Source organism: Cinclus cinclus, chromosome 3 (assembly GCF_963662255.1).
Source record: "Cinclus cinclus chromosome 3, bCinCin1.1, whole genome shotgun sequence".
NCBI classification, from domain to species: domain Eukaryota; kingdom Metazoa; phylum Chordata; class Aves; order Passeriformes; family Cinclidae; genus Cinclus; species Cinclus cinclus.
Window position 1 is genome coordinate 112225974 of NC_085048.1, and position 12103 is coordinate 112238076.

At 50.8% G+C, this 12103-nt stretch overlaps 1 protein-coding gene across 1 annotated transcript in view; it reads left to right on the forward strand.

Annotated features, from left to right (window-relative positions):
- LOC134042051 (serine/threonine-protein kinase pim-1-like) overlaps positions 1–12103 on the forward strand; it is a 76029-nt gene that overhangs the window by 6777 nt on the left and 57149 nt on the right. Inside the window, exons 2-4 of the mRNA XM_062489127.1 lie at positions 11018–11184; positions 11271–11321; positions 11550–11919. Of these exons, the coding sequence (XP_062345111.1) occupies positions 11018–11184; positions 11271–11321; positions 11550–11919 (588 nt within the window). The remainder of the gene's footprint in view (positions 1–11017; positions 11185–11270; positions 11322–11549; positions 11920–12103) is intronic.

Below are 12103 nucleotides of genomic sequence, written 5' to 3' on the forward strand. Positions count from 1 at the left end.
GTCTTTCATTTCTAAAGAATTCATATGTAATCTATTATTTTATCTTTCTCAGTGGAAATTGTGGCAAAGACACTGAGTATCAGGTCGTGCAGGGAGACTGAATTCCTCCGTCTTCCTTGCAGACAGTCCTTGTGTCCAATGCTAATTTGAGTTTCTCTGAGGACAGAAGCTTCTACAGGTGTCTGAAGCTGCAGGGAGAAGCCAGGCCTCCTTCCCGCAGCAGTGGCAGGGAGCACGCTCTGGCCAAGGCCTGTGCTGCTGTTGCTCCTTCTCCCTGTGCCCCAGTGTTTGCTCTCCTCTTGCCAGGAGCCGCCACGCCCAGGTGCGGAAGTGTGCGGCGCAACTGCTGCTGTCCTTGATGGAGAAAATTGGAGTCACGAAGCTCGCAGGCACACCCAGGGCTGAGAGGCTGGCGCACGCGGCAGGGACGCTTGCTCAGGACTGCCACAAGGACACAAGGTAACCATCTTCATTTCACCTCCTCACACAGGAAAACTGCCTTGTGTCTGTCTAGAAAGGTAAAACCACAAAAGAGTGGTAACGAAAGGCAATATTAAGTTACCTCACGGTGTGGATAAGGGCCATAGAGGCATGGAATACCCGGAGTTGTATGGGATCCATTGGGGCCATGGAGTCCAGCTGCCAGCCATGTGCAGGACATGCCAAGAGTCACTCCATGTGCCCAAGAGCATGGTCCAAACACTTCTCGAGCTCTGTCAGCTTTGGTGCTGTGACCACTGCTCTGGATTACCTGGGGAAATGACTGTAGTGGGTAAGCTGAGGTTGTCCAGCAAGAAGGAGCATTGCCAACTTCCTGTGACTTGAAGGATTCTTTCCTGAGATCAAAAGAGCTCAGATTTGGCAGTCAAACAGTTTTGTTTGATCTTAGGTGCACAACACAGAGCCAAAATGTTGCCTCATGTTCATCACTGAAAGACCCAAAGCAGATCTTTCTTGTTAACTTAAAACTTTTCTAGAAGTATTTCAGGGCTAATGTATTCAGTCTGTCTAAACCTCTTCTGCAGCTTTCTAGAATGCTGTTGTCTGTGGCTCAATGACCTCTAAATTTCTTCTTGAGGAAAACTGGTTTCCTAGTGGCAAAATCAACCCAAGCCACCCAAATCCCCTTACTTTGATGATTCAATTAATAGCTGCCAAAAATACAGGAGCAACTAGCTGCTGCTCTGCATACATATAGAATAGTCAATAGGAGGCCTGAGGTGTTTTGTGCTGGATTCTCTGCCAGTTAATGGAAGGCAAATTATTGAGCAATGGCAGCAAGGTACTTCTAATGGGATCTGACAACAAAGCAGATGTGTTTCACTTGTTCCCTGGGATCCTTTGATCCCACAGAAGCACACCCACAGTTTCAGAGTGAAATGATATTTTTATCTCACTTTGCTGAGTAGGTAATGCCATCTCATGCAAGGATTGCAAAGGATGACATTAAGGTATCAGCCTCTTCTGTTAACAGGTTTCCTTTGTTTGTTCGATTTCCTTCCTTCCTTCCTGGAATCCTTCCTTCCTGGAATCCTTCCTTCCTGGAATCCTTCCTTCCTTCCTGGAATCCTTCCTTCCTTCCTGGAATCCTTCCTTCCTGGAATCCTTCCTCCCTTCCTCCCTTCCTCCCTTCCTCCTTTCTTCCTTCCCTCCTTCCTTCCTTCCATAGGCATTATGGACAGGAGATGGTGAAGATGTTGATAAATCATCCAAAATGTAAAATGCTTTTGGAGCGATCCATTCCTGCCTGTGACCTGGAAGATATTCTGAGAAGAATAAATAAGAAAGTAAGTGCTTGGCAGGAGAAATGTCTCCTTTGTGCAAGTATAGCCACAGCTAATAGGACATCAAACATACCTAATCTGTCTTTATCTCATTCTCCTTCTGCTCAATCATTTTGCTCCTGGGAATGAGCTGTTAATCCCCAGCCTGTTCATCTGCAGACCACAAAGGAGCTGATATTCTTAGGGGAAAAGTGGGGCTTTGAATATTTTGACTATTGGTCACAAAGAGGAAAGGGGAAGAGAAGAAAGTGGGTTTACATTTAAGCATAACTCCCCACCCTGCTGTCCCTGCTCTGCTCCCAGTAAAGCAATGAAGTGAGAAAAGTGCTTCTGAGGAGAACAGAGTCTTTGCAAAAGACACTGGAAGCAGTAGTGCCAAGAGAATTTCCAAAACTGCAGCAGATGTCCCAGTCAATCCTAATTGCTACAATTACCGTCTGTCTTTTGGGAATACTGCCCTGCTGTCAAGTCCTGTGGAGCTGGAAGAAGCTTGGTGAATCCAGCAGCATCCAGAGGAAAATCATTTGTCTGGGGGGGGACTTTCATTGTTTTTATCTACGTTATAGAAGGGAGCGTGTCCTTTGTGCACAAACAGGGAGAGCGAGTGTTGAACCAAATCACCTTCCAACAAAATTGGCCCACCCCAAAGAGTCCTAATTTTTCTGCTTTTTCCTATAAGATCTCTTCGTGCCTACCAGTTTCCATTATTGCCATTTATGCTCGAGACTCATGAATTGGGGAGTTTAAACTGCTGCTCACTATGGCAGCACCCATAACCTGCCTTGGGCTATTGCAAACAAAGAGTTGGCATCACTGAATCTCTGGTCTGTTTCCTTCTGTAGGTTTGCAAATATTTCCCTAAGCCTTGGTAGCAGTGATCCTGGTTCTAACTTGTGTTTTTAAGCAGACAGTTTCCTATTCTATATTCGAAATGTTGGTGGGGTTTCTCTGTGTCCTTGTAGGGGATGGAAGAGCAGAAGGGTGAACGCCCATGTGTCAAGAGCCCTGTGAAGATGAGGAGCCATGTGTCAAAGAAGCCCCAGGCCACATTTCCTTCTAGTCAACGGTACTGAGCACTTTTGTTAGATGTGACAAAGCACACAACAAGCTTGACATTTCTCTTCGTCAGGAAAATCTTTCTGGAGAGATGGCCTGTGCCACTGATTCTTTCCTTACTCTATAAATTTTCTTTGATAAAAAATGCCTATATCTGCATTAATAATATTTGTAGATTGTCTCCCGTAATGATTGTCTTGAAGTCCATGCTGTTTTCAGAGCCTCATGATTCTCTAGCTTGAAATCACAGCATGAGTAAATCACCTCTGGATGTTTTGCTCACAATTATCTGCAGGTATTATCACCAACAAGCCATCATTTGCTTTTATTTTCCAGGGTGAAGTCGACCTCGGATGGACGCCTCCTACACCATCCAAAAGTCCAGGTCACGTTGCCTCCAGCTGTGGATGAAATGGAGATGCTCCAGAAGCTTGATGATCTCCTGGAAGCCAAGGGGTTTGAGACACGGATGGAAGGAGTGGCACTCCTCCTAGACCTGTGCAAAAACAGCCCCAAGCTCATCACCACAAACATTGTCCAAGTATGTAGGGTATCTTCACTGTTCCTTCCCTTCAGCTCCTCTCCCAAGCCTGTAGCAATGAAGTTAATTCAGTCTGTCTTGGCACTACATCCTGCCTTGTTGGGACAGGCTGGTCCCTCTTACCCAGACAAATTTAATTCAGGTCCAGCATGCAGGACAAGTTCTTTCAGTCCAGCTGTATTTGTCTGGCAGGTGCCTATTGATGTTGTTCATCACATGATGACAGAATTTTCCACTGCCCTAACCTTTGCTGTCTCCTACTCCCAGCTGGGTTCAATGAAAGGAATCCAGCCACTGAAAGCATGGCAATTCTTCTCTTGATGAAAAATGGCTTTGAATGGGGAAGAGAAGTATCAGGCTGGGTTGGTATAACCCAAATGTTTTTACAGACATACTTCTCCAAACTCCATCCTGTCTTGCACAAACACAACTGTGGCTACTCGTTTCCATTCTTGTCTCTATTGCACTTGGTAAAGATGGTGTGTAACCTTCTCGGGTATCGAATGCTCATTTCTACATCCCCTCTCCAAACAAGGACATTTTAATCCACCTTTCCTGCTGCTTGTTCTCTTCACAGATTTTTGATCATTTTGTCCTGAGAATATCTGACACGCACAAGAGAGTGAAGCAGATGGCGCTGGACGTGCTGGCAGAAATGATAGCCATCCTGGAAGATGCCTTGAACCCCGTGATTGTCCGTTTAGTGGAAGGAATACTAAAGAGCCTGAACTCAAAGGATACCGGGGTTCATGCTGCAGCTGTGAAAGCGCTGGAAAAATCCATTTCTCATTTTGGTAAGGCTGACATGGACTCTCCTCAACTGTGTCTCTGCCTCTCTGACACAAGAGAACACTGAGTGCCATGAGAGCTCTTGTTGCCCGTGGAACACTGCAGCTGACATCCACCAGAAGCTGTGGGGGTGCAGTCCTTAGGCACCAGTCCCCCAAGAGGCTTGAATGTGCATCAGCATTTCCCACAAGTGCCAGGAGCCCTTGGCTCTGTGCTGCTTGTCTGGAGAGGAGGTCCTGGACTACAGCTTTGCTACAATTCAGAGGCAAAGGGGATTTTGGAGTTTGCTTGGACCCCATTAGATTTCCCAAATGAATAGCTTTGCTGTTGCCAAGAAGGGACACTGGCCCATCATGGCTCCTGCAGAGCAGCCCCCTGGAAGGTTCCACATTATAGGCATTAGCTGCCTCCGTTCCACCTTTCCCATTTGTCTTCTTTTTTCAAATGGGACACTTATGATTCACCAAGTGCATTTCCTTAAAACAAGCAGATAGAAATCCAGCTGTCAGTGATGTCTTGTTCCACATGTTGTTTTCATGGGGCAGGATGGCTGTGGCAAATACCTACACAGGCAAGGACTGCTCTAAATTCCTTTGTCACAGAGATTTATGTCAGCACTGAAAATGCTGCTCGGGAGAAATATGCCTGACAAATGGAGTGTTGAAGAGGCAGATCTTCAAGGGGAGTTTCCACTTTCTCCACCTCAGCTGCTCTGCGAACTCCTGAACTGCCTGACTCTGTGCCTTTGTGTATCCCAAGTCAGGACTTCTTCCTGTTTGCTCTGGAGTTCAAAACCTTTTCACTGCTTACGTGTGATTGAACTCTTGAGGTCCTTGATCTGAAATGTTTAACACAGCTCCCGGTCCAGCAGACAACTTTGCATTGACAAATGTGAACGGAGAGGTTTTCTTTGGGAATTTAACCCCCCCCTCAAGTAGGCTGGAAGGAAAGAAGTACATTAGCAGAAAATTACTTGATTTTATAAATTGGGGCTGCCCCTGCCCTTCCCCTCCCCACTCTCCTTTCTCCTAGGACCTCAGAAGAGTGAGCAGAAACGTGTGTTTCTCTTGTAGATAAAGTAGCACTGATGAAAGAGTTCAGCCACCAATGGAGTCAGCTGAGTGGCCAAGCTCTGCTGGATGTGACAGAGCGTATCACAGGTATGGCCTCTGCTAAGCCAAGAGGTCTCCCCAGGGAGCATTTCCTGGGCATTCCTGGCAATAGACAGTAGAGTAGCTGCTCCAAATCGGGAGGTGCTGAGCTTGTCCCTCCTGCCCAATGCCCATGGCAGCTGTGTTTGGCAGGTTTTCCCTGGCTGCTGCAGAGGTGTGCAGTACCTGGCACGGGGGTGGCGCTCGGCCTTGGGGCCGAGCTCTCACTGGGGCATCTCAGAGCCCACCTCCAGGAAAGGGAGGGGTTAAAAATACCCGAGCTGGCTCTTCTCTTGGGAGCTCAGGGTCATCTCTGGTCCTTTAGGGAAAATGTAGCAAGTGCTGTTTCAGGCAATCCGTTTCTTTTGTCCTCACAGAATTCTCATCTTGGTCTTGAAAAGTTTTGAGACTGAACCCTGCAGTGCCTGGGGGTCACAGCTTAGGTCAAAACTCAGCACCCAGATTAGGGGCACGGATTTGGTGCAAGGCAGCCTTTGGGGCCAGAGGGGCAGAAGCAGAGTGCTGAGGCTCCCTGCCTGTGCTGTCAAAGTGGCATTGGACTGAGCATTTCAGGGTGTGCAAACAGTGTCTTCCTGTGTTAGTGCTGTCCAAAATGCTACAAATGCAGCTGATAATTGATTCCTCAGAGGAGCTTGCTATGTCAGCAACAGCCCAGGATTGGAAAAGTGATAATCTCTATATATAGTGGACAAGATGATTTACAGCCTTGCTTTAACGGGGTCTAAATGCACTGCTAAGTGTGCCAGCATCTTTAAATGCAAGGTTTCATAGATGTTGTGTCTTCTTCAGCAGTCTCAAATGCTCAGTGTTCGGTGATTGAGAATGTCAAAAGCCCTTGAAAGGGCATTGGGATAAAGTAGATGTCTAGGAAGAGGGAATTTAGTTTTGGAGATATTTTGATCTCTTCTTGAAATAATGGAAATAAACATAAATTAGGACTCTTTTAGGAAGAGCAGATGTTCTCTCTGAGATTTAGTGGGAACAAACAATGTTTTCTCAAGTTCCATTGTGATCAATGTCTTGAATTGGATTTTAACTGAAATTAACATCCATTTTGAAATGGATGCCATAACCCTTTTCCTGCTTGGCAAAATTGGTTTTGGGCTCTTTCAGGAAGTGTTTAAATGTTGATGATTGCTGGTGGATTGCGAGCATAGAGAAAATGAAGTCTCTTCCACCACAGAATAAGAAGGGGTTACTGCATAACATTTTGCCTGATCAGAAAATATGAATGGTGTCCAGAGCATTTCAGGTTTTGATGTCTCAGCCACATCTGCCATGCAAGGAGCCTGTTGGTTGTCAATTTTTTGCCTGTGTTTGACAAAGTTCAGTTCAGAAATTGAGCAGGGAGTAGGCTTCAGAGAGAAAGGGAGAAGACACTCGTGTTGTGGTTAAATTTCATTCATCTGTGTTGCATTTTTCTCTCTACATTCTACTATTGCAGTGCACATTGCAAGAAAAATGCCATTAACATTGGGAGGGGGAATGACATTAAAATGTGGAGATGCACAAATGCCACAGCAATGAGGTCTGGGTAATTACCTAAGACACCCTGAGGTTTGAAGCAGCTGTTTGTTGGAAGACACAAAAGCATTGTGCCAAAGACAGCAGCTAGTCACTGATGTTTCTAATCCAGCTGTCAAGCAGCACCCATGTCTGGTGGGCTGGAGTTTGGAAGTGTGGTCTAATAGTGCCCTTTGCTGTGTGCCACTGAGCAAAGGGAAGAGCCAGATTGGATTCTGGCACTTTGACATCAAGGGTCACAAAGATGGAATTGTCCTTTTTCTTAGAAACCTTTCAATTGAATCTCCATGGTGCATTTCCAAATCTTCAGTGTGGGTTTAGACAACTTCCTAATGGAAATGAAAGGGAAGTTGACATTTTAGTCATTCTTGATGTTGAAACAGGTTGTGAAATGATCCAGTAAAGGTACAAGTTCTGCCACAGGTGCAAGTATTTGTTTGGAGACAGTACTCCTGAGGTGTTGGTGGTTCTATTTTGGGGAGGATCAGCTGCTTTGGCCATTTCTGGATCGTTGGGCTCTGTGTGCTATTTCGCTGCTCTTAGCCAGAGAGGCTTCCAAGAAGCAAATCTCGAGGTGGATCCTTGTTTGCATTAAGGTTGTTGTTTCAGAAGTTTGTGTTTCTGTCCCGGCAGTGCTTGTGGAAGGGGTTTATGCCAGGAGCCCTGAAGTGGTCCAGCGCTACGCCCTGCCCGTGCTCTGGTCCTTCCTGGAGAACAAGGCGCTGCCTGTCCGCAGCGCCAATGTGCGCACGGTGGTCACCAGGCTCGCCTCTGCCCTCTACGAGGTGATGGGCACCAAGCTGAAGAAGCGTGCTGCCAGCCAGCCCCCACATGTCCAGGAAAACCTCTCCAACATCCTGGGCTGGTGAAGGCTTGATGTTCTCCAGCAAGTTGACCAAATGCTGAGATGGACACCTGCGGTTCTGGCCTTTTAGCTGTGCCAGAAATGACAAAATACTCAGGAAGGGTGTGCATCTGCCCCTGCTCTCTCCACTGCCCTTCCTAGTCATGGCATGCTCAGGGGCCTGAAGACACTCTGGATTGAGGACAAAGTGAAGGACTAGCATGGCTCAGCCTCCCACAGAGGTAAGGTGGGAGCTGGGCCGCTCTCTGGTGGGAGGAAGGGTCTTGTGCCAGCCTGGAGAGCCTGTGCACATTGCCAGGGAGCAGTTGTGCCCTGCAGGTGCCCCCTGCCATTACTGTGCTGCTGCCAGTGCCCCGTGGAGCTGTAGGGCTGCTGAGCTGTGGGGCAGGGAGAGGAGCAGGAGGCTGCATGTGCAGCTGAGCCATTGCTGGGAAGCACAGGGCTCTGGGCTCCCTGCTGTCCCAGGGCAGCCCAGAGGCCAGGGAGTTCCCCTGGGAGCTCTGTGGAAGTGGCTCAGGGTGTGCCCCTGGCCTGCCTCCAGAGGGTGATGGTAGGAGAATGTTTCCCTGTGCAGCTATTTATGAATTTCCAAGAAATGTGTTCTATGAAATATGGAGCTTCAGATGCTTTAGGTTTGCATTGCAGCCTCTGTTACATTTTGTGTCTCCATTTTGCAGACCTGCCTGGCTCCTGTGTTTCCACCAAGTTTTCTCTGGACATTCTTTTGTGCATTTACCCACAAAGTCCTTTCCTGCTGTCCAGAAGAGCTCTTTCCTCCAAGCCCAGGAAGAAGCTGCTGCCTATCCAAAGAGCGTTTGAAGACAAGGATTTATGCATTAGCCTGTATAGTTCCAGATGTACATATGTTCTGATAGTTATCTGTACGTTTCAATAAATATATTTTGATTCTATCTTAATAATTTTGTTGTTATATTTTTTATTGTGTATATTTTTGGTGGTATGTTTTGTTTTTTATATTTTATAGTTTTATATTTTTTCCCATTGACATGCTAAGGATGGCCAGGTCCTTGAGAGCTTGAGATGGGGAAGGGAGAGCCTCCCTGATTTTGTGAGTTTCTCTGGGAGGGTGGGGCCAGTGTGGGGAAGGAGGCCAAGGCCACGAGATTCGAAGCAGGTAAAGGAGGGTGGGGGGGCAGTTACTGGTACTCACCCCTTTTTGGCTCTGGAAGGAGGAAGGCAGCTGGAAAACCTCACCGCGCCATCCCAGTGCCAGGAGCTGCCTCTTCTGGTGTTGGACCTCACACCCCTGCCAGGATGCTGTCCTGCTTCAGTTTGCTATCTCCAAGCATCCTGTTGGAGCACCGGGACCGACACTGCTCCAAGGATTCGTGAGCAGAGTCTCTCCTCCACCCTTCCCATCTGAGACACAACTGCCATCACCCCCAGCTCTCCTGCAGCTGTGCAGGGATCCACACACCTGCCCTGTCCACTGGGAACCTGCCAGAGCTCACTGCCAATGGCGATGGTAACTGCACCAGGGGGGGAAAGAGCACACAACCAAAGGAACTGTGACTGGGTTCCTGTTAATTTCATAGTTATTGTTGTTTAGATTGGCCTTGTTATATATTTAGTAGAGAACTGTTCTTCCTGTCCCCCTATCTTTCCCTGAGAACCTCTTGATTTCAAAATTATACTGACTCAGTGGGAAGGATTTTACTTTCTCCATTTCAAGGGAAGGTCCTGCTTTTTCCCTAGCACACACCTGTCCATTCAAACTAGGATACGGAGCATGAGGTGCAGGGCTGATGTGTGAAAGCATGAGGATCTCCTCCAAAGTAACTTGTTTAATTGTCCATTTTATTACTTCTCTATTTACTCCACACTACTAAGGCAAGGCAAGCTTTGCTTGCAGGCAAAACAGGCATGGGATACACTAGGGTCCCTTGCAGGATCAGCAGGGCTGGCAGTGACAAAGCAGGCAATCTGCTCCATGGTGAGCCACTACACAGCCGCATCCCAATGTGGGTTTAAGTAGCATGGTATTATGGAGAACTCCTTTTCTGCATCAGATACCAAAAGAACGTTCACAGCTTCTGGTGGCTGTCAGCTGGAGCATTCCACAGGCAACACGAGCTCTCCAGGCACTCAGTGTTCTCTAGTGTCAGAGGCAGAGACACACTTGAGGAGAGTCCATGTCAGGGGTCAGCCTTCCCAAACTGAGCAATGGATGCTTCTGCCACTAACACTGACAGGAAATAAACAAACAAAATTTCTGTGCACACCAGGGCTACGTATGGATTAAATTATTTCTGTTTCACATCCCGGCCAGAACAACATCGTGGTCAGAATATCATTGTTCCTAGATTCTCTAACACTAAAAATATTGCTGGAGAGTTTTTGTCATTCCCATAGATTTGGTGACATCCAGACACACTTAACAATCCATTTGGGTCCAAGTTCCATATTGCAGACGATGTCTTTGGGCAGCCTGCAAGTGTCTCAGCAGAGAATGAAAAGGGATGACAATACTGACACGATTTCTCTTTGCTACTTGAAATTTAAAAGCTCCGCTCCAGCCCACACTGGCAAAATTGTCAGAAGAGGCAATTCTTCCCCACAAAATGCTTCATCTCACTCAAACAAGAAAGCCACAAGCCAACAGTCTTCTTTACGCCTCCACTGCTTTATTTGGCTATTTCTCTAATAGGAATTAGCTTCATTTATTCTTACTTTGTTTCCTGTGTTCCACGGGGCGCGCGGCGGCTCCTCCGTTGGGTTCGCGGAGGCAACGGCAGAACGGCCGCGCGCTCCGGCGGCTCCGCAGCAGCAGCAGCAGCAGCGCCTGTCTCGATCGGTTTTCCGCTCGAGTTCCCGCTCGCCCTCCGTGCCCTTCTCCCTCTCAGACTCCCTGTGATCCCGTTCAGTCCCCTCCTTGTTGCGCCTCTCCCAGCCCGGCTCATGCCGCGCCCCGCAAGGCGGCCGTGGGCGAGCCGGCCCCCTGCCCGCCCCTGTCGGGCACGCCGCGGTGCCGCCTCCGCGGGGCTCAGTCCGTACCGCCTGTGGCACCTTTTGAAGAGCCTGTGGACGAGCTCCTCGCTGCGCTGGTGGCGGTGGTGGAGCAGCAGCGTCTCTTGGCTCCGCCTGGCGCGGGCCCTGGCGCTGGCCCGGCCCCGACCGAGGCCCCTCCCGCGGTTCCGCCCACAGCTGGCCCGCAGCCGCCCGGCTCCCGCCCCGCCGCCGGCGCATTCCCCCGAGCGAGCCTCGCCGCCCGGCAGTTCGGCCGCCGGCCCCGAGGCGCCGGAGCCCGGGGCGGCTCGGGAAGCAGCGGCGGCCGGGGCGGGCGGGTGCCCCGGGCAGAATGCCGAGAGCGCCGTGCCGTCCGCACGGGCGGAGAAGCCTCCCCTGGAGCAGCTGTACCGGGAGGGCCCGCTGCTGGGGAGCGGCGGCTTCGGCAGCGTTTACGCCGGGACCCGGCTCGCCGACGGCGTCCCGGTAAGAGACGGGGCCGGCTCGGAGCGGGGAGGGGGGCGGCGAGCGGCGGGCGGCGAGCTGAGCCCTCCGCTCGCCTTGGCTTGCAGGTGGCCATCAAGCGAGTGTCCCGGGACCGCGTCTTGGAGTGGGCGCGGCTGGTGAGTGAGCGGGGCCAGCGGGAGCAGGCGGCGGGGCGTGGCGGGCGGGGTAAGGCCAGGCCCGGCCGGGTGGGAGCCGGGACGCTGCGATGGGAGCGAGCGTGGAGCGAGCGGGGGCCGCGCAGCGTCCCGGGCCATGGGCAATGGGAGCTGCGGTGGCGCCGGGCAGGGGGTGGCGAAGGCGAGCGCAGCATCGGCGCCGCTGACGGCATGGCGGCTCCCCCGCAGCACGACGGCGCCCTTGTGCCCCTGGAGCTGGTGCTGCTCTGGATGGCGTCGTGGCCCGGCTTCCGCGGCATCGTGCGGCTCCTGGACTGGTTCGAGCTGCCCGACGGCTTCGCGCTGGTCATGGAGCGTCCGGAGCGCTGTCAGGACCTCTGGCACCTGCTGCACGCGGGAGGGTTCCTGCCAGAGCCCGTGGCGCGGGCGCTGTTCCGGCAGGTGCTGGGGGCCGTGCGGCACTGCACCAGCCGCGGCGTCCTGCACCGCGACATCAAGGCCGAGAACGTGCTCGTTGACCTGGCCACCGGCGAGGCGAAGCTCATCGACTTCGGCTGCGGCACCATCCTGCAGGACACGTTCTACACCCAGATGGCCGGTGAGCCCAAAGCCGGGGCCCAGCCGGGCAGTGGAGCTTCTCCCCTGTGCTTCCACAGGTGGAACACACAGGGAGGGAGGGAGGGAGGGGGAATGCTGCTTCAGCCGGCTGCAGCCAAGTTGCATTTTGGCAGGAGCTGGGGCTGGCTTTTGAGGAGCTGGCTGGGAGGGAGGGAGCAATCAGC